This window comes from Coregonus clupeaformis, unplaced genomic scaffold, assembly GCF_020615455.1.
Source record: "Coregonus clupeaformis isolate EN_2021a unplaced genomic scaffold, ASM2061545v1 scaf1507, whole genome shotgun sequence".
In the NCBI taxonomy this organism is placed as follows: Eukaryota; Metazoa; Chordata; class Actinopteri; order Salmoniformes; family Salmonidae; genus Coregonus; species Coregonus clupeaformis.
Window position 1 is genome coordinate 109,901 of NW_025534961.1, and position 19,231 is coordinate 129,131.

At 42.6% G+C, this 19,231-nt stretch overlaps 1 protein-coding gene across 1 annotated transcript; it reads right to left on the minus strand.

Moving 5' to 3' along the window:
* Positions 1-12,480: 12,480 nt before the first annotated feature.
* Positions 12,481-19,015, minus strand: LOC123487191 (deleted in malignant brain tumors 1 protein-like; the record flags this gene model as incomplete). Its single annotated transcript, XM_045218334.1, has 6 exons — positions 12,481-12,898; positions 14,256-14,344; positions 14,448-14,768; positions 15,572-15,850; positions 17,965-18,270; positions 18,701-19,015. Coding segments are annotated over 6 exons (1,451 nt in total), but the record flags the coding sequence as incomplete, so codon positions are not given.
* Positions 19,016-19,231: the final 216 nt, after the last annotated feature.

Sequence of the window (19,231 nt, forward strand, 5' to 3'; positions counted from 1 at the left end):
CCTTCACAGAACATCGCAAACTGGCTTTAACCAGAATAGAAAGAGGAGTGGGAGGCCCCGGTCCACAACTGAGCAAGAGGACAAATGCATTAGAGTGTCTAGTTTGAGAAACAGACGCCTCACAGGTCTTCAACTGGCAGCTTCATTAAATAATACCCGCAAAACACTGGTCTCAATGTCAAAAGTGAAGAGGCGACTCCGGGATGCTGACCTAGGCAGAGTTGCAAAGAAAAAGTCCAGTGTCTGTGTTCTTTTGCCCATCTTAATCTTTTATTTTTATTGGCCAGTCTTAGATGTGGCTTTTTCTTTGCAACTCTGCCTAGAAGGTCAGCACTGGTACATAGTTCCTCTGTGGAGATCGGAGAACCTTCCAGAAGGACAACCATCACTGCAGCACTCCACCAAGCAGGCCTTTATGGTAGAGTGGCCAGACGGAAGCCACTCCTCAGTAAAAGGCACATGACAAATGGCACCTAAAGGACTCTCAGACCATGAGAAACAAGATTATCTGGTCTGGTGAAGCCAAGATTGAACTCTTTGGCCTGAATGCCAAGTGTCACAACTTGAGGAAACCTGGCACCATCCCTACGGTGAAGCATGGTGGTGGCAGCATCATGCTGTGGGGATGTTTTTCAGTGGTAAGGACTGGGAGACTAGTAAGGATCGAGGGAAAGATGAACATAGCAAAGTACAGATAGATCCTACTGGAGCCGGCTGGCTGAGAGGGCCCTAGTGGAGCCACCTGGCTGAGAGGGTCCTAGTGGGACCAGCTGGCTGAGAGGGCCCTAGTGGAGCCACCTGGCTGAGAGGGCCCTAGTGGAGCCAGCTGGCTGAGAGGGCCCTAGTGGAGCCGGCTTGCTGAGAGGGCCCTAGTGGAGCCACCTGGCTGAGAGGGCCCTAGTGGGACCAGCTGGCTGAGAGGGCCCTAGTGGAGCCGGCTTGCTGAGAGGGCCCTAGTGGAGCCAGCTAGTTGTGTAAATAAGTGTAGTTGAATTAGTTTATGAACTATTTTATCTTTATTTATAGACTATTTTATATTTCATTTACCGTGTATTGACCAACGACCTGTACAGGTCCATACTGATACACTCATGTTGGTGTTTGTTTTTGTACATAGTTAATCATTTAACATTTCAAATGTCTTTCTCTTTTGAAACTTTTGTTTGCTTAATGTTAACTGTTTGTTATTGTTTATTTCACTTGCTTTGGCAATGTTAGCATATGTTTCCGATGCCAAATGAGAGAGAGAGAGTGACCTTTCATGATGTGATGGGGAAGATAGGCTTATCGTTGGTATGACGCAACAACACCCATGTGTACTCACATTCCCCTTCCGTGGAAATGTGAACCTCTCTTTGCAGATGACTTTATATATAATTTAATGCATTTGCTTTCGTCTGTTTTTTAAACCATTCATTTCATATGTCAGGGTCTATCTGAGCTGGACCAAGAGTTGAAGAGTGGACAAGGTTACTGGTTATGATGATATCACTGGTGAGAAGTCAGTTATGAAAAGATATTCAGTTGACTTCGTGTTAGTCTGTCAGCCCTATCTCTTTTGACATCTCCCTCTCTCTCCTCATCTTCTCTCACACTCTCCATCTCCCCTCCCCTCCCCCTCTGTCCAATAGCCGCAGGAAGTAGTTTGGAGGTGTAGAAATACATCTAAACCTAGGGTATGGCTAAATGGGGTGTGTTGAAATACAGCTAAACCTAGGGTATGGCTAAATGGGGTGTGTTGAAATACAGCTAAACCTAGGGTATGGCTAAATGTTGTGTGTAGAAACAAAGCTAAACCTTGGGTATGGCTAAATGGGCTGTGCAGAAATCCCCCCACCAGTTGAAGCTCATTTACTGTACTTAAAAACTCTAAAATACTATTTGGAGAACAGCAAAAACTAACAAAAATGCCCCCCAGACATGAATTATCACTGCAATATTAGGTTTATATTAGGTTTAAAGGTCTGTGGAATGGAGTGTACAATGTACTACTCAACCTCCCCATTGACTCATTTAGCCTACTTGTGGAACAGTGCATACAGTGCAATGAAATAGATGCATAATACACGATTCAAAGGCTGACTTCAAATACTGACATCAATGGGAAAGTAACTGGAGCATAAAACAGCTGACTGTGAATGCAAACTATCCCAGATAAATCCTACACATGCATTGAAATAAAAGGCATACATCAAAGGAAATACTTAGGCCTACAATCGACAAGGAAGTATAAAGACAAACAAACTCAACCAAAGAATGAAGAAAATCATGAAATACAAAATGAAAATCTACACATTAAAGGAGAAATCCACACAAAGTGTTAAATTACACTAATATGTGAAAACAATTTTTGTAAACAAATGTTTCATTTTGACGTTATAATAAGGTTGGTAGCAACATGGAAACTCTGTTGCAGCTCAAGTAGACTACAAAATCCACAATGCAATGCTCTCTCTATGGGCTGGCTACACACAATAATACAAAGACAATATCAGCGTGTGAAGTAGCTAGCTAGCTGTAAAATCGCCTAAACAAACTGCACAATCAATTTAGGAGTCTACAATCTCCTGCAGATCGATGTCGCTCACAGAGTGGAGTCTAACATTCACAACAGCAGATATACTTGGAGGAGATGGGAAACGTTGCCCATACTAGGTCAATGGGCAGCGCGGTGCATTCTGGGTGATTCTGGTACAAGGAGAGCTCTCCTTCAAGAAGTGAATGGGAGTCTATTGGGCGCTAGCTCAAACACCTAATATTAGCACGAATTTCGTCAACAAGAAGTGCAACATACATATTTTTGCGAAATGTGAAATAATGAACTTGCTATCTGTAGTATCGTATAGCTTTGGAATCGTGTTATTACGTACTTTCGAGGAATAGAGGCACGTTTCTCGACATATAGACTGACTTTGAGAAGGAATTGCCTGACGATTCGCTTAGCAACCGCTTGACGCAGTATGACAACTTGAACGCGATTGGTCGACAGTCTGCTGAGTTGGACATTGTACATTCATTCATTCAGTGGATTCTATCTCTTTTCTATAATATCTCTGGCAACGGCACCATGCAATGCCCCTGGACTAAAGAGGCAGACAAATAGGAAACATGTGCTAGACCCTCCGTTAAATTACACATTTCAGTAGGTAGGAATATCGCAGAAATATGATCAATGGCTCATTCGAGAGAAGACATCCTCCCGAGTCATGACATCGGCCAGTATTGAAATCTGACATGCATAATAAACGTTTTTGCGATCTAAATATCGTATTCCTATTAACTTCCTATTAACTTCCAGATTCACTTCCAGATTAATTTCCAGATTAATTTCCAGATCCCCTCCTCTCTCTCCCCTCTCCTCCTCTCTCCCCATTACCTCCTCTCTCTGCCCTCCCCTCCTCTCTCTCCCCACTCCCTCCTCTCTCTCCCTCCCTCCTCTCTCTCTCTCTCTCTCTCTATACTCTCTCTCTCTCTCTCTCTCTCTCTCTCTCTCTCTCTCTAGTCTCTCTCTCTTCCTGACATATAGCATCAGGCCTGTTGATCTTGACTCAGGTCACAGACCTCTATCATTGGACCAGACCTGAGTCTGTGACCTGATCACTCACACAACAGAGGACAGAACAGAAAAAGGTCTGATAAACTACAGTTCCTCACAATAAAATGACAGCTCTTAAGATTGTTTAAAAAGAAAGAGCAGCTCTATACGACATTCAAACTAATTGTTTTGAGCTGATAGTAACTCCAGGTCCAATTCATTAAGACAGGCCTTTGAAGGCGTTACAAAAGTCCCTAGTTGTGGATCTCATCAAGGAGTTAGTCCAAAGTGTCCCCCTCCTGCTCTAACAGATGACCAATATAAAATATATAATATATACTCTCTTTCATTTACATAGAGACATGTACAATCAATCATTGACACACTGAATATACAACAGTCAGATTGCTGTCACCATCACAACTTAACTGACATTATTGCCTGTCCCCAGATGGACAATTATGCTATAGTAAAGTACATTTACAGGTGATCACATCATTGTTCTGCTTTGGGACAGATTTTTACTGTCTGCTTCCAGTTGGATGTTGATTTACTAGCTTTGCAAATGATCATATATCTTACAATATCAAATCATATCTCAGTAACTGTCATAAGTGTATATCAGTATAACAGCATCCTACCTGTGCTCCAGAACAAGATCATCAATATCACTGCAGGTATCATATCTGTCTCTAACTGGGGCTCCACTGAGCTATACAAGTCTGCTGTCATGAAGAGTGGACTGAAGAGTGGACAATTCTGCTAGGCTATATGACTTATATCTCATTAGTTCATTACTTCAATGATGTGAGATAAACTTCGTAGCAACTTATCTTAGATCACTGGTTGAACTCAGCTCTGTTTTGAAAAACCCCACAGGAAACTGCTGACAGAGCAGCAAAGTTTCACGTAGTGTGTCCTATAATATCACCTCTAACTTTCTACTGATTGAGAGGGGGGAGGGGGAGGGGAGGGGGGAGAGGAGGAGGAGAGGAGAGGAGGAGAAGAGGAAAGGGGGTAGAGGAGAGGGAGGAGAAGAGGAGAGGGGGATAATAGGAGAGGGGGGAGCGGGGGAGGGGGGAGAGGAGGAGAAGAGGAGAGGAGGAGAGGAGGAGAAGAGGAGAGGGGAAGAAGAGGAGAGGAGAGGGGAGAGGAGAGGAGAGGGGGGAGAAGAGGGAGAGGAGAGGGGAGGAGAGGAGAGGGGGAGAAGAGGAGATGGGGAGAAGAGGAGAGGGGGATGAGGGGGTGAGATTAGTCTTCCACCATTCCACCCATGGGACTATACCTTCTGTTATCAAGAGGGAGTTTCCACCATAGTTCTTATACCAGTCATTTCAGTTTAGGGAAGTGAACAAGTGAACACCTTAGGAGAAAGGAGACATAATTGAGACAGTGCTTAATTCTAGACTACAGTTCTGCGTCTGTGAAACAATATTATCACCTAGTGGCCGTAAGAGGAACTCTCCTGTCAGGATGTTTTCACTGCTGGCTCTTAACAACACATGACCTTCATTCATGATATGATGTGTGAGTACTAAAAGCATATGAATATAGTATATTATATTCTAGAATATTTATTATATATGTGGGTCTGATAAGTAAACACTCTTAATGTGTGCTGTTTTATCACTAAGAAGAACATTGGGCACTATGTAACCAAACACATGTGGAACCTCATGATATGAGAGATAAGAAGTGTTTAAAAAGGTGAGTCCTGAACCCTGTAGACTACTACACTACTTCTGAAGAAGACCAGACTCCTTTCAGAATGAAGACTGCTATAGTTCTGACTGTGTTGCTGTTGGGTCATGGCTAGAAGGGATCCAGCTTTTGTCAGATTAACTTCAGATTTGACTTTTCATGGAAAGTTAGGAGAATTTGTGCAGCAGGTAGGTAAACCATGTGACGATTTGACCAAGGTAGCCTTGTGGTGGAACAATGTAAAGACCAGAGCCATTTCATCTATCTATCTATCTATCTATCTATCTATCTATCTATCTATCTATCTATCTATCTATCTATCTATCTATCTATCTATCTATCTATCTATCTATCTATCTATCTATCTATCTATCTATCTATCTATCTATCTATCTATCTATCTATCTATCTATCTATCTATCTATCTATCTATCTATCTATCTGTGTTTATCTATGTATCTCATGAACTAAGATGTTTTCTGTGCATTGTGTTTCAGCATGATGAGAAGCCCTACTGCACTAACTGTTACATGAAGACGTTCGGTCCCAGAGGTAGCTACTCCCTGGTTATGTACTGTACCAAATGGCAGCCTATTCCCATAAATATGGTGTATACAGTAAGTCTCTCATGTATGTCTCTCTCTCTCTCTCTCTCTCTCTCTCTCTCTCTCTCGCTCGCTCGCTCTCTCTCTCTCTCTCTCTCTCTCTCTCTCTCTCTCTCTCTCTCTCTCTCTCTCTCTCTCTCTCTCTCTCTCTCTCTCTCTCTCTCTCTCTCTCTCTCTCTCTCTCTCTCTCTCTCTCTCTCTCTCTCTCTCTCTCTCTCTCTCTCAGCAGGTAAGGGGAGAATGATGTCATACTGTCAAGAAATAACCAATAGACAACCAACCTGACATTTAATTAACTACTATCCAACCAACCTGACATTTAATCAACTACTATCCAATCAACAGACATCAGTCTCACTCTGAAAGTCCCCCTCTTTCAGTCAATCATAAAACAACTACCTGGACCACAACTTTGTGCTCAATGGAGACAACGGTTGTTCTTCAATAAACCAAAAGCTACTACAGCCGTCTTGTTGCAGTGTGTGTGTTACGGATACAGGTATCCTGTGTCTTTTTGTGTTTTTCCTCTCCTTCTGCCCTAATCACAGGTGTCCTGTATGTTCCTGATTGGTGGTCGTTGGGGTGTCTGCTGATTGCTAAGGTGGACCAATCAGTGAACATTCCTCTGCATTGCACCACCTGTTTCTCGTTTTTTAATCACACATCCCATTGTTTAAAAGCCGGTCAGTTGTGTTTGTTGAGAGAGAGACTATTTCCGTATGTGAGTATGGATACGGTGGTATCCTGTGTATTGTGTACTCACTCATGTGCTGGTTACTCTGTTTGGTAACTTTGTGTGTTTCTGGGAAAAGGGGAATTTAAGCAAGTTGCCCTTGGGCATACATTACCCGTAGAAAGAAAACTGTCTAAAAACACTAGTTAGACCTGAGCGGACCACCCCCTGTACTTTTGAATGATTAGCAGTAGCTTAGCGGTTCTTGAGGCAGGCAAGATCAGTTTAGGTTTTTTTTGCACTATTGTTTCATTTCTTGGGTCCTGCTCAGCCCTTTTTCCCAAACCTTTACCGTGTGTTCAGCAATAAACCTTTTATGTTTGACGGTAGTTTATGGTTGTTGTGTAGTTTTTGTTCTCACTGTTCCATGTCACACTTATAATTTGCATGAATTATGTTACGGGTCTCATGTCCATCCCCCTAGACGTTTAAAGCCACGGGGTTCGTAACAGTGTGAGTTAAACACAGGGTCCCTTTAGGCCTCAACACATCCTTATACTACACATGTACTGGAGTGGACACTCCCTAGCAAGATCATGTCTAGAATACCACCGGAGTTCTGAACACACACACACACAAATTTACAGAATTGGAGTGTAGCTATGCACCTCTCCCTTTCTCTGTCATCAACCAAAGCCAGAGAACGAGTGTGTGTGTGTGTGTGTGTGAGAGAGAGAGAGAGAGAGAGAGAGAGAGAGAGAGAGAGAGAGAGAGAGAGAGAGAGAGAGAGAGAGAGAGAGAGAGAGAGAGAGAGAGAGAGAGAGAGAAAAACCACAGTGTGCCATCACAGCTGCAAGATTCGTGACCTGTTGCCACAAGAAAAGGTCAACCAGTGAACAAACACCATTGTAAATACAACCCATATTATGTTTATTTATTTTCCCATTTGTACTTTAACTATTTGCACATTGTTACAACACTGTATATATACATAATATGACATTTGAAATGCCTTTATTCTTTTGGAACTTCTGAGTGTAATGTTTACTGTTAATATTTATTGTTTATTTCACTTTTGTTTACTATCTACTTCACTTGCTTTGGCAATGTTAACATACGTTTCCCATGCAAATAAAGCCGAGAGAGAGAGAGAGAGAGAGAGAGAGAGAGAGAGAGAGAGAGAGAGAGAGAGAGAGAGAGAGAGAGAGAGAGAGAGAGAGAGAGAGAGAGAGAGAGAGAGAGAGAGAGAGAGAGCAGTCTGCTGGAATGGGCATGTGAGTGAGACAGAGCTGGTACACATGCACACAAACACACACACTTCTTCCTGTTCCTCTGTTAGTAGTGGAAAACACTTCCCCCTGTTCCTCTTTTAGTAGTGGAACACACTTCCCCCTGTTCCTCTGTTAGTAGTGAAACACACTTCCCCCTGTTCCTCTGTTAGTAGTGAAACACACTTCCCCCTGTTCCTCTGTTAGTAGTGGAACACTTCCCCCTGTTCCTCTGTTAGTAGTGGAACACTTCCCCCTGTTCCTCTGTTAGTAGTGAAACACACTTCCCCCTGTTCCTCTGTTAGTAGTGGAACACACTTCCCCCTGTTCCTCTGTTAGTAGTGGAACACTTCCCCCTGTTCCTCTGTTAGTAGTGGAACACTTCCCCCTGTTCCTCTGTTAGTAGTGGAACACACTTCCCGCTGTTCCTCTGTTAGTAGTGGAACACTTCCCCCTATTCCTCTGTTAGTAGTGGAACACACTTCCCCCTGTTCCTCTGTTAGTAGTGGAACACACTTCCCCCTGTTCCTCTGTTAGTAGTGGAACACACTTCCCCCTGTTCCTCTGTTAGTAGTGGAACACACTTCCCCCTGTTCCTCTGTTAGTAGTGGAACACACTTCCCCCTTGTTCCTCTGTTAGTAGTGGAACACTTCCCCCTGTTCCTCTGTTAGTAGTGGAACACACTTCCCCTGTTCCTCTGTTAGTAGTGAAAACACTTCCCCTGTTCCTCTGTTAGTAGTGAAACACACTTCCCCCTGTTCCTCTGTTAGTAGTGGAACACTTCCCCTATTCCTCTGTTAGTAGTGGAATACTTTTTTCTTGATCATGAAGTATATTTAAAACCAAATGTTTTACTGGGTGACTTTACTTTACTTGAGTCATTTTCTATGAAGGTATCTATTCTTTTACTCAAGTATGACAGTTGGTTACTTTTTCTACACTGCTTCCATCCAGCTATCTACTATCATTATCATATGTGTGAAAAACTTGGTTGGAAATCACACAAGACTGATCTCAGTTAATTCATACTGTATGTTGTAGTCTGTCCAAGAGAGAAATCACACAAGACTGACAGCCTGTGAGTTTATTAAAAGCATTCAGTGATTACATGGCAGTTTAGAGAGCAACAGGTCTTTATCTGTAAAGGGTAAATAACATAACATCAACATAATCTGCACTCACATCACAAATATGAAATAAACACGTCTCAACAATACCTTTGAGATCATTGATATATATTACCATATTTATTTACTTTAATTTGATTAATTGATTGATTTGCACACAGCATATTCACAATTTAATGTATATCAGACCTGAACTAGGTACTATACTTTCTCTGTAACCCACAGATCATTAGAGAATAACACAAATATCTCTATATAGTACAAACATCATAACAATAATCTACATAATAATCAATACCATAATATTTATAATGAATAACATCATTATCTCTATACTACTAACAACATAACAATAATCTACATCAGTCAATATCATAAAATGTATAATCAATAACATCATGAGAGGTAAACAACAGCAACAAAACAAACCCCAACAACAAACTAAAATGACTTGAGAAAAAGATGACCCCTTTATTCAGATGTTTCAAAATACAAAGAATTAACAGATGATTATAATACAGTTTTTCTCAGTCGCTTTGGTGCATTTCTTAGATCAAAAGTGCAATTCTTGATACTACTTGTACAAATTCCAAATCATCTAGTCACTTGTGCACATCATTAAAGCAATTTCTTATTCCTTTGAACAAATTGCAATTGCTTTTGTACATATTGCAATTGATAATGTACAAGTGTCAGCTTTTTCCCACATTTTCAATTGCTCATGTCATGTTGATCAAAATATAGTAGATGGTTCTCTGTTGAATAGTCTTACCCCTCAAAACATCTAGGCATTAGTTCCTTGCATAAGCCATTACATGCAAAATTGTTGAACTATTTGTCATAAACTGTCAAGCATAGTTTTACACATTTCTATTAGACCTTTTGTACAAAAACGTAAATTGCTGAATCGTGCAGGTGAAATTAACCCTCACTCATGAAGGAATGTAAAGTGTTAGTTCAACCAACAATCAACCAGTTGTCTAAATTGCTCAAAGGTGCATCTCATGAAGAATCAATTGGCAAGCATATATAGACAGACCACAACACAGAGTTGCAATTTTCCAATAATGGATGGACCAGGAAACGAACAGGGTCAACAGCCAAGAGGAGGAAGAAGAGGAGCAAGGATGCGTGGTGGAAGGCAAAACAGAGGAAGAGGCAGAAGAGGACATAGGCGCATATCTGATGACATAAGGGCCACTATTGTAGACCATGTTGTCAATCATGGCCTTACAATGGCTGAGGCGGGTCGAAGGGTGCAGCCGAATATTGGGAGATCAACCGTGTCCTCAATAGTACAAACGTTTCGAAGAGAGAACAGGTATGTCCACCAATGTACAGTGCACTGTTACTGTATATAAGCAGTATACTGTATACTTCCTACAATGCTTCATATTACAGTAGTCCACTTGTATTTCACAGCATACAGAAATATACTCTATACAGATACATACTGCACCTTACATGCACCCACCTGTATGTTTTACAGTAAAATGTGTGTTCGCATAGTTTTTGTCTATGTGAAAGTGTGCGATGCATCACTGCATTTTTCCACACATAGGACTGCAAGATTACCTCAAACCGGTGGCAGAGGACGCCTTTTCACACCTCAACAGGAGGAGGCTATTTGCACCATGGTCCGAGCAAACAATGCCATGAGACTCAGGGAAATACAAAGGACCATTATAGAAGACAACGATGTCTTTGAAAACATCCATACGGTTAGCATCTCAACCATCGACAGGGTGCTGCATAGAAACCAGATGAGTATGAAACAGCTGTACCGTGTACCATTCCAAAGGAATGAGGACAGAGTTAAGGAGCTACGGTACCAGTATGTACAGGTAAAACATATATCTATGTAACTACTTTACAGCAACATTTTATAGTGTTACATAGTACAGTAAGCATAAACTGCACACATTTCCATTGCTGTGGAAGGAACATGCAATATATGTACGTTTTATGTCACTCTTCCTTACCAAAACAAATTCAACTGTGTGTTCTGGGATATAGCGTATAATGGAGTTGGAATCAAGTGAACCCTCTCACAACTTTGTATACGTGGATGAGGCTGGCTTCAACCTGACCAAATGCAGAAGGCAGGGTCGGAATATCATCGGTCACAGAGCTACTGTGGATTTGCCAGGCCAACGGGGAGGAAATATCACCATGTGTGCTGCTATTTCGGAGCATGGTGTCCTAACCCATATCCCCCTTTTAGGGCCATACAACACCCAGCATCTACTCAACTTTTTAGAGACTCTCTACAGGGCTCTCATCCCTGATGATGAGAGGGGTCTGTTTAGAGAGGATTTGCCAAAGTATGTGGTCATTTGTGATAATGTGAGTTTCCATCGATCAAACATCATAAGGCAATGGTTTGTGACCCACCCGAGGATGCTCATAGAATTCCTCCCACCTTATTCACCATTCCTTAACCCAATTGAGGAGTTCTTTTCAGCATGGAGGTGGAAGGTGTACGATCGTCAGCCACACACACAGATGACCCTGCTGGCTGCAATGGATGCAGCATGTGAGGACACCACAGTAGACGCCTGCAGAGGATGGATAAGGCATTCCAAAAGATTCTTTCCACGTTGCATTGGAAGGGAAAATATCCGGTGTGATGTGGATGAGAATATGTGGGCTGACAGACAGGAACGTCTGGATGTGTAGAGACAGCACTAGAACAGTGCTGTGGGCAAAGTTGTGCCTTAGGGGTGGTTTCCTGTGTTTCTTTCTAATTTAGTTTTTTTCCTTTGTGCCCCTTGGGTTGTCCAGTCTCTTTCAATCAATAACCCACATACAGTAATATGTAAATAGTACTGTTGAAATTGATATATGCCATAGAAGTGCAGCCTTGTGCATTTTCAATACAGTAACTGTCATCCAAACTGTAGCCTAAGTTTACATCAGGTAATACTGTCAAAGTACACAGTTCCATTGACAACATGCCTAAACATTTTGACAACCTTGTTCGTGAACAATGACTCAATGACTTATCATTCTGATGACACTGACATGATCATTGGCATGAATATTTACTTTTGAGAGATGTACTAAGGATTTTTAGTGACTGACTAGCTTTAGAAACATATCTATTGTATATTGCAGTTTGTACAAATTGTTCTGAGAAATGCACTTATTATTTTGCACATGTTAGGGATGATGTGAAAAATGCACCAAAGCGACTGAGAAAAACTGTAATACATGGACTAATAATGGAAACCCTTCAAGATAAAGAATCTAAGAGAAACACTAAATAAGATAAAGACATAAAGACAAAAGCTAAAAGCAGCAATACATTCTGGAACACAAAACAGACGTAATTGAGCTACTCTCTAAAAATAATCAAAACCCCATGTTACCAAAACCCCATGTTACCCAAACCCCATGTTACCAAAACCCCATGTTACCCATTACCCAAAACCCCATGTTACCTAAAACCCCATGTTACCAAAACCCCATGTTACCCAAAACCCCATGTTACCCAAAACCCCATGTTACCAAAACCCCATGTTACCCAAACCCCATGTTACCCAAACCCCATGTTACCAAAACCCCCATGTTACCAAAACCCCATGTTACCAAAACCCCATGGTACCATGGTGGTACAAAACAAACAAAAATTAATAATGGTGATTACAATCACTCCTTTTAGATTTCTTCCAAGGTTATAAAAAGATAAGAAGGTTAAGGTTAAGATAAGGTTTTTTTATCTTATTAAAATTAGAACCACTTAAGGTTTGTCACCAGATTTTAAACACCAGTCCACTGCTGACCATCGAGTTCAAAACACAAAACTAACCTAAGATCAGCATTTAGGGTCAGCATCATTCTACTCCTACTCAGTCCCCTGGGCTGCTCTCTCCTCTCCCGGTCCAGCTTCAGCTCTGGAGCTCAGAGAGACCATCTCCATGGCATTGGCATCAACATAAAGATCCATGCTGCTCACCCTGTTCAATCTCTTCTGCCTCCTGGTGGTCTAGGGAGACACAGCACCAAGAGTGAGTGAGTGAGTCAGTCATGGACTAATAATGGAAACCCTTCAAGATAAAGAATCTAAGAGAAACACTAAATAAGATAAAGACATAAAGACAAAAGCTAAAAGCAGCAATACATTCTGGAACACAAAACAGACGTAATTGAGCTACTCTCTAAAAATAATGAAAGCCCCATGTTACCAAAACCCCATCTTACCCAAAACACCATGTTACCAAAACCCCATGTTACCCAAAACCCCATGTTACCAAAACCCCCATGTTACTATGGTTGCAAAAAAACAAACTAAAAGGAATCATGGTGGTTGCTGTCACTCTTTTTAGATGTCTTCCAAGGTTCTAGAAAGATAAACTAATTCTGAACTTTTCAGCTATTATTAAAATCCCGGTCTCTCGTTCTCTCTGTGTGCATCCCCCGCGCGCATCTCTCGTTCTCTGTGTGTGTGCGCGCGCGTCTCTCGTTCTCTGTGCGCGCGCGTCTCTCGTTCTCTGTGTGTGCGCGTCTCTCGTTCTCTGTGTGTGTGTGCGCGCGCGTGTCTCTCGTTCTCTGTGCGCGCGCGTCTCTCGTTCTCTGTGTGTGCGCGTCTCTCGTTCTCTGTGTGTGCGCGTCTCTCGTTCTCTGCGTGTGTGCGCGTCTCTCGTTCTCTGCGTGTGTGCGCGCACGTCTCTCGTTCTCTGTGTGTGCGCGTCTCTCGTTCTCTGTGTGCGCGCGTCTCTTGTTCTCTGTGTGCGTGCGTCTCTCGTTCTCTGTGTGCACACGCGTCTCTTGTTCTCTGTGTGCGCGCGTCTCTCGTTCTCTGTGTGCACACGCGTCTCTTGTTCTCTGTGTGCGCGCGTCTCTCGTTCTCTGTGTGCACACGCGTCTCTTGTTCTCTGTGTGCGCGCGTCTCTCGTTCTCTGTGTGCACACGCGTCTCTTGTTCTCTGTGCGCGCGTCTCTCGTTCTCTGTGCGCGCGTCTCTCGTTCTCTCTGTGTGTGCGCGCGTCTCTCGTTCTCTGTGTGCGTGCGCGTCTCTCGTTCTCGTTCTCTGTGTGCGCGCACGTCTCTCGTTCTCGTTCTCTGTGTGTGCGCGTCCCTCGTTCTCTGTGTGTGTGCGCGCGTCTCTCGTTCTCTGTCGCGCGTCTCTCGTTCTCTGTGTGTGCGCGTCTCTCGTTCTCTGTGTGTGCGCGCCTCTCGTTCTCTGTACAGAAGAACAAACCCAAGATAGTGCAACACAAGTCAAAGATACACATCTGGTTAATCACACACCTTAAACACAGATATAGACCAATGTAGAATCTGAACCCTGCTCATAGACACAAACATTTAAATGACTTGTAACGTCTGAGTAAATGTCTTTACCTTGTAGTACAGGTAGAAGGTGGTGATGGCTGTCAGTAGGATCAGCAGCACTACAACGTGTCTGATGATGAAGGCTGGCAGAGGAGAGGCTGCAAACAGAAACACCTTTGATGAGGGGACTGGTCATCATCACATAGATCTGTGGGAAATCTGTCAATGACAAAGTTATAAGTCTGGATCATGTTCAGTTACCTGTGACGGTGAGGGAAAGGAGCTCACTCTCAGAGGAGAAGTTGTGAGAGAAAACATAATTGTCATAAACACAGCTGTAGTTCCCTTGGTGGGAGTCATCTGCAGCAGGGAAGAGGAAGGCAGCAGAGTGATTGACAGCTGGCTGGGTCTGGGTTCTGTTGGAGCCGGTGAACGTGAGGAGGAAGGAGCCTCCTGGGTACTGTGGCTGAGTGGAGCAGGTGATGGTGAAGTTGTAGCCCCTAAACACTTCGGGCCCCTGGTGGCCCCTGGAGACCCCTCCCATTGAGTCAGTCAGGAAGATATCAGGCTGGACCAGGAGATCTGTAACAATAAAAGAGAACAAGAAAAACCTCTTCAACTAGTTTCCTATAGATATGACAATAACATCAGCATGTAACAGTGCTAGCCACCCTCCCTCACAGGGCAACATGAGTAGTGGGCCTACAGTCACTGAGACAACATATGTTGATATCAGGCTGAAGCAGGACATCTGGAACAAGAGGAGAGAAAAAGAAAACGTAGCTCCTCAACTACTTTTCTCATTTAGATATGACAATAACATGACATGTGACAGTGGCAGTGAGTAGAGACGTTCACTGAGATAACGTTCAAATACAAAAGCATTCAGGGATATTTAAGTTGTATTTGATTCCTACTTGACTGAGTGATGTATTTTGCAAAGCAGACTGACAAGCTAAACAGTCATTGTGAGAGGTGCAGAGGAAGTTGTATGAATGAAGGAAATCAGTTGAATATAATTATAGTATCTTGATATTTCCTGAGTAGATCACTGTGAGTCTAGGAAGGAGATTTAATACATGGCCAAAAGAATGTGGAACTCGGTAGTGAGTGTTGCAACCGAGGATAATTTTGACGCTTCCTCGCTTCAGCGGTCCGTTCTGTGAGCTTGTGTGGCCTACCACTTCACGGCTGAGCCGCTGTTGCTCCTAGACGTGCCACGTTGAAAGTCACTGAGCTCTTCGGCCATTCTACTACCAATGGTGGTCTATGGACTGTATGGCTGTGTGCTCGATTTATACACCTGTCAGCAACAGGTATGGCTGAAACAGCCTAATCCACTAATGTCCACATACATTTGGCCACATAGTGTATCTTGTTATTACCTGAGCAGATCACTGTGAGTCCAGGAACGAGAAGATACATTCTCCCACACTCCCTCAGTGAAGGCTCAGACCCAGAACAGAAAACTCTAAACCCTCTAGTGGTGTTTCCAGGTAGAACTGAAACAGTGGAGCCACAACCCAGCTGTCTACACACTACTGCAGCTACAGCCTCCTTGTTCCCGTATTCAGCTCCCACAGTCCTCCACTCTCCCTGGTCGTACCACTCCACTCCACCAGCACAGCGACTGCCTCCTCCCACCAGCCTCACATCATCAGGCTCTGAGAAAAGAAGAGAGAGAGACAGTAATCTTACTATTTTCTCACTAAAACACACCTACAGTGGGCTCCAAAATTACTGGCACCCCTGACTGCAGAAACAATACTTTAAAAATATAAACAATACTGTACTTTATTATTGTTTCAATGGAACCAACCAAAATCATATAATTATTTAATACAAAATAAATGTCACCAAAATCAAGGTTTCATAATTATTGGCACTCCTCATTTAGTACTTAGTGCAACCACCTCTGGCAAGGATAACAGCATGGAGTCTTTTCCTGTAATCTTTGACAAGGTTAAGGAACACATTTGGAGGGATTTTGGACCATTCCTCTATGCAGATCCTTTCAAGATCCTTCACATTCTTGGGTTTGCGCTTATTAACTGCCATCTTCAAATCAGCCCACAGATTTTCGATTGGATTGAGGTCTGACTGAGATGGCCATGGCAGAACATATATATTTTTTGTCACAGAACCATTTCTGTGTGGATCTTGAGGTATGTTTTGGGTCATCGTCTTGTTGGATTAAAACAGCCCCAAATCATCACTGACCCACCACCATATTTCACTGTGGGTATGAGGTGCCTCTCCTTGTATGCATCTCTGTTTCGACGCCAAACATGTCGATGCTGTATCTGACCAAAACGTTCAATTTTGGTCTCACCTGACCAGAGCATCTTCTTCCAGTCATAATGTAAATTACGTTTGGCAAACTCAAAGCGCTTGCGTCTGTGTCTTGGGGTCAGAAAGGGCTTTCTTCTGGCAACCCTTCCAAAGAGCCTGTGGTTGTGGAGGTGGCGTCTGATGGTGCTTTTTTAAACCTGGTGACCCCAAGACGCCACCAAGGCCTGCAATTCGTTCACAGTTATTCTTGGGGATTTTGTTGCTTCTCTCACCATCCTCCTCCCTATCCTGGGGGGCAAAATGCATTTGCGTCCTCTACCCGTGAGGTTTTCAACTGTTCCATATCTTTTTTATGTTTTAATAATTGCCCTGACAGTGCTCAGTGGTATATTCAATCGTTTGTGGATCTTCTGTAGCCATTACCAGATTTATGAAGGTCTACGACCATCTGTCTCTTTTGAACTGCCAGTTATTTTGTTTACTTCATGGTGTTGGATGACAAAGGGATATTGTATGCGTGTTACCTCATTTGTATACCCTAGTGAAACAGGAAGTGATGTAATGGCTCAATATAGTTCCTTAAGACTTAGATACACTTAAATAAATGGAATTTAATTCCTGGTTGATAGAATAATTATTAATGACTAATTATTACACCCTGGAACTGTGTGAAATGTGTTAGAATGTGTGAGTGTAGGACCAGTAAAGACTATGACATTGAGCTACTATTTAGCAATGTGATTAAGAGTTAGACCAGACAACAAAGGACAAGGAGAACTGGCTACAGACAACTGGGAAACCAAGATAAAGAGGCCTCCCAATTAAGGGAGGAGAGAAACGGTTAGGCTTTTTAAGGAGTATGAGGACGGCGATAACTAAGGAATGCAGCCTATGATAAGAACATGTGTGTGTGACCTGATGGTTAGGAGAGCAGAGGAAAACAGCCTGCCTAAAAGGGGTGGGATTTTTGTATGACGTGTGAGTATAAAAGATGGACTCTGAAATTGTGATGAACAGAATTCTCAATGAATAAAGGCCTGACTATGCAGACCGGGACTCTGTCCGTTTCTTGATCCAAAAGCATTACAACCTTTTGGGAGACGCACAGAGACACTGAAATAGTTGAGTTCAACCATTGAGATTAAAATATTCACTTAACACTGGTTTAATTTTGGTAGATGTTATTTACAATAATCTTTAAGGGTGCAATTAATTGTGAAACCTTGATTTGGAGGACATAGATTTTAAAATTTAATCAATTAATGATTTTGGTGGGTTCCATTGGAACATTAATATAGTACAGTATTTCTCACATGTTGGTATTTTCAGATTCTCTCTATAATTATATTGTTTATATTTCTTTAAGTATTATTTGTGCATTTCCAGACAGGGGTGCCAGTAATTTTGGAGCCCACTGTATATTGCCTCTCATATTCTTCACTCCAGGCGAGAAACAATGTTGATTGAGTGACAAACTGTTTCTTACCTGAGCAGGTGAGTCCAACTGCATTACCAGGTAGGCAGGTGTTGTTTTTTCTGTCTGAGGTGTCACAGTCCAGGAGAAGGGACTCATTGCCTTTACACTGGAACTCTTTATCCCAGGTCTGACCCTCACCTTCTCCATAGAGCCCCCCCTGTAGAGCTGCAGGAGCCCCACAGCCAAGCTCCCCACAGACTACCTCTGCATCCTGCTGGTCAACGTCAGCTTCACACACTGAGGCCCAGGACTGATTGGACTTCACCTCCAGTCTCCCAGAGCAGAGACCATCTCCATCCACAAGCTGCACAGACTCTGGAGGAAAATAGTTGGTTGAACATTCAATCCGTTTTGTTGATGACACTGTCAAGGACTAAACACAAATATGTTGGATAAAAGATTGTAGGTTGCTATGTTTGATACTGTAAGAGGTAGAAATGGGTTCTTAGTCACTCAGGACAGGGTTGGGAATAATGCAGGCAGGAGACAGGAATAAGTTCACTTCACTTTATAGAAAATAAACAGCTGGACATCCATCAGGCAGCTTCACTTCAGTAACATCTGAACTACAATGATCTGCCCATGCACATCTCCCATAAATGAATATGACAAACACAAATATAATGTTTAAATACATCTAACATCTCTCACTCTCTTTAAATGAAATGAAAAAAACATAAAACATGATATATGCTAATATTGTATAATGTACAAATCAAATCTCTCAATATTACCAGTCTCTTACCTGAACAGATCACATGATGATAATATTCACCATAACAGACACCAGGTCCTCCTCCTATGATGCCACACTTTCTAATAGTAGACTCATCTCCACTGCATCTACCCAATATTAGTGAGACTCCTCCTCTTCCCTCTTCAACCAGAGGTTCTGCAGATTCAGCTACAGCATTCCCACAGCCCAGCTGTCTACACACAACCTTGACCTCTATCATGCTCCACTCCATAGTACATAGACCTGACCACTCTCCTCCGTAGAAGAATTCCACTGTCCCAGAGCAGGAAGTGGTCCCATTCACCAGTCTGACTGATTCTTCAGCTGTAAACAGCAGAGAGGAAAACACAGTGGTGAGGACAGATTATGACAGGGCTTCTGTTATTCTAACAGCAGTAATGTTTTGTGGTTGACAAGTATTAGTAGTGACATAAAACAGTACTTGTTATTGGGTTTTAGAATGGTGTGTATGGACACATGAATTTCTCCATGTGGGATAATAAAGTTGACTAATATTGAACTGCTATAATCACTGTAGAT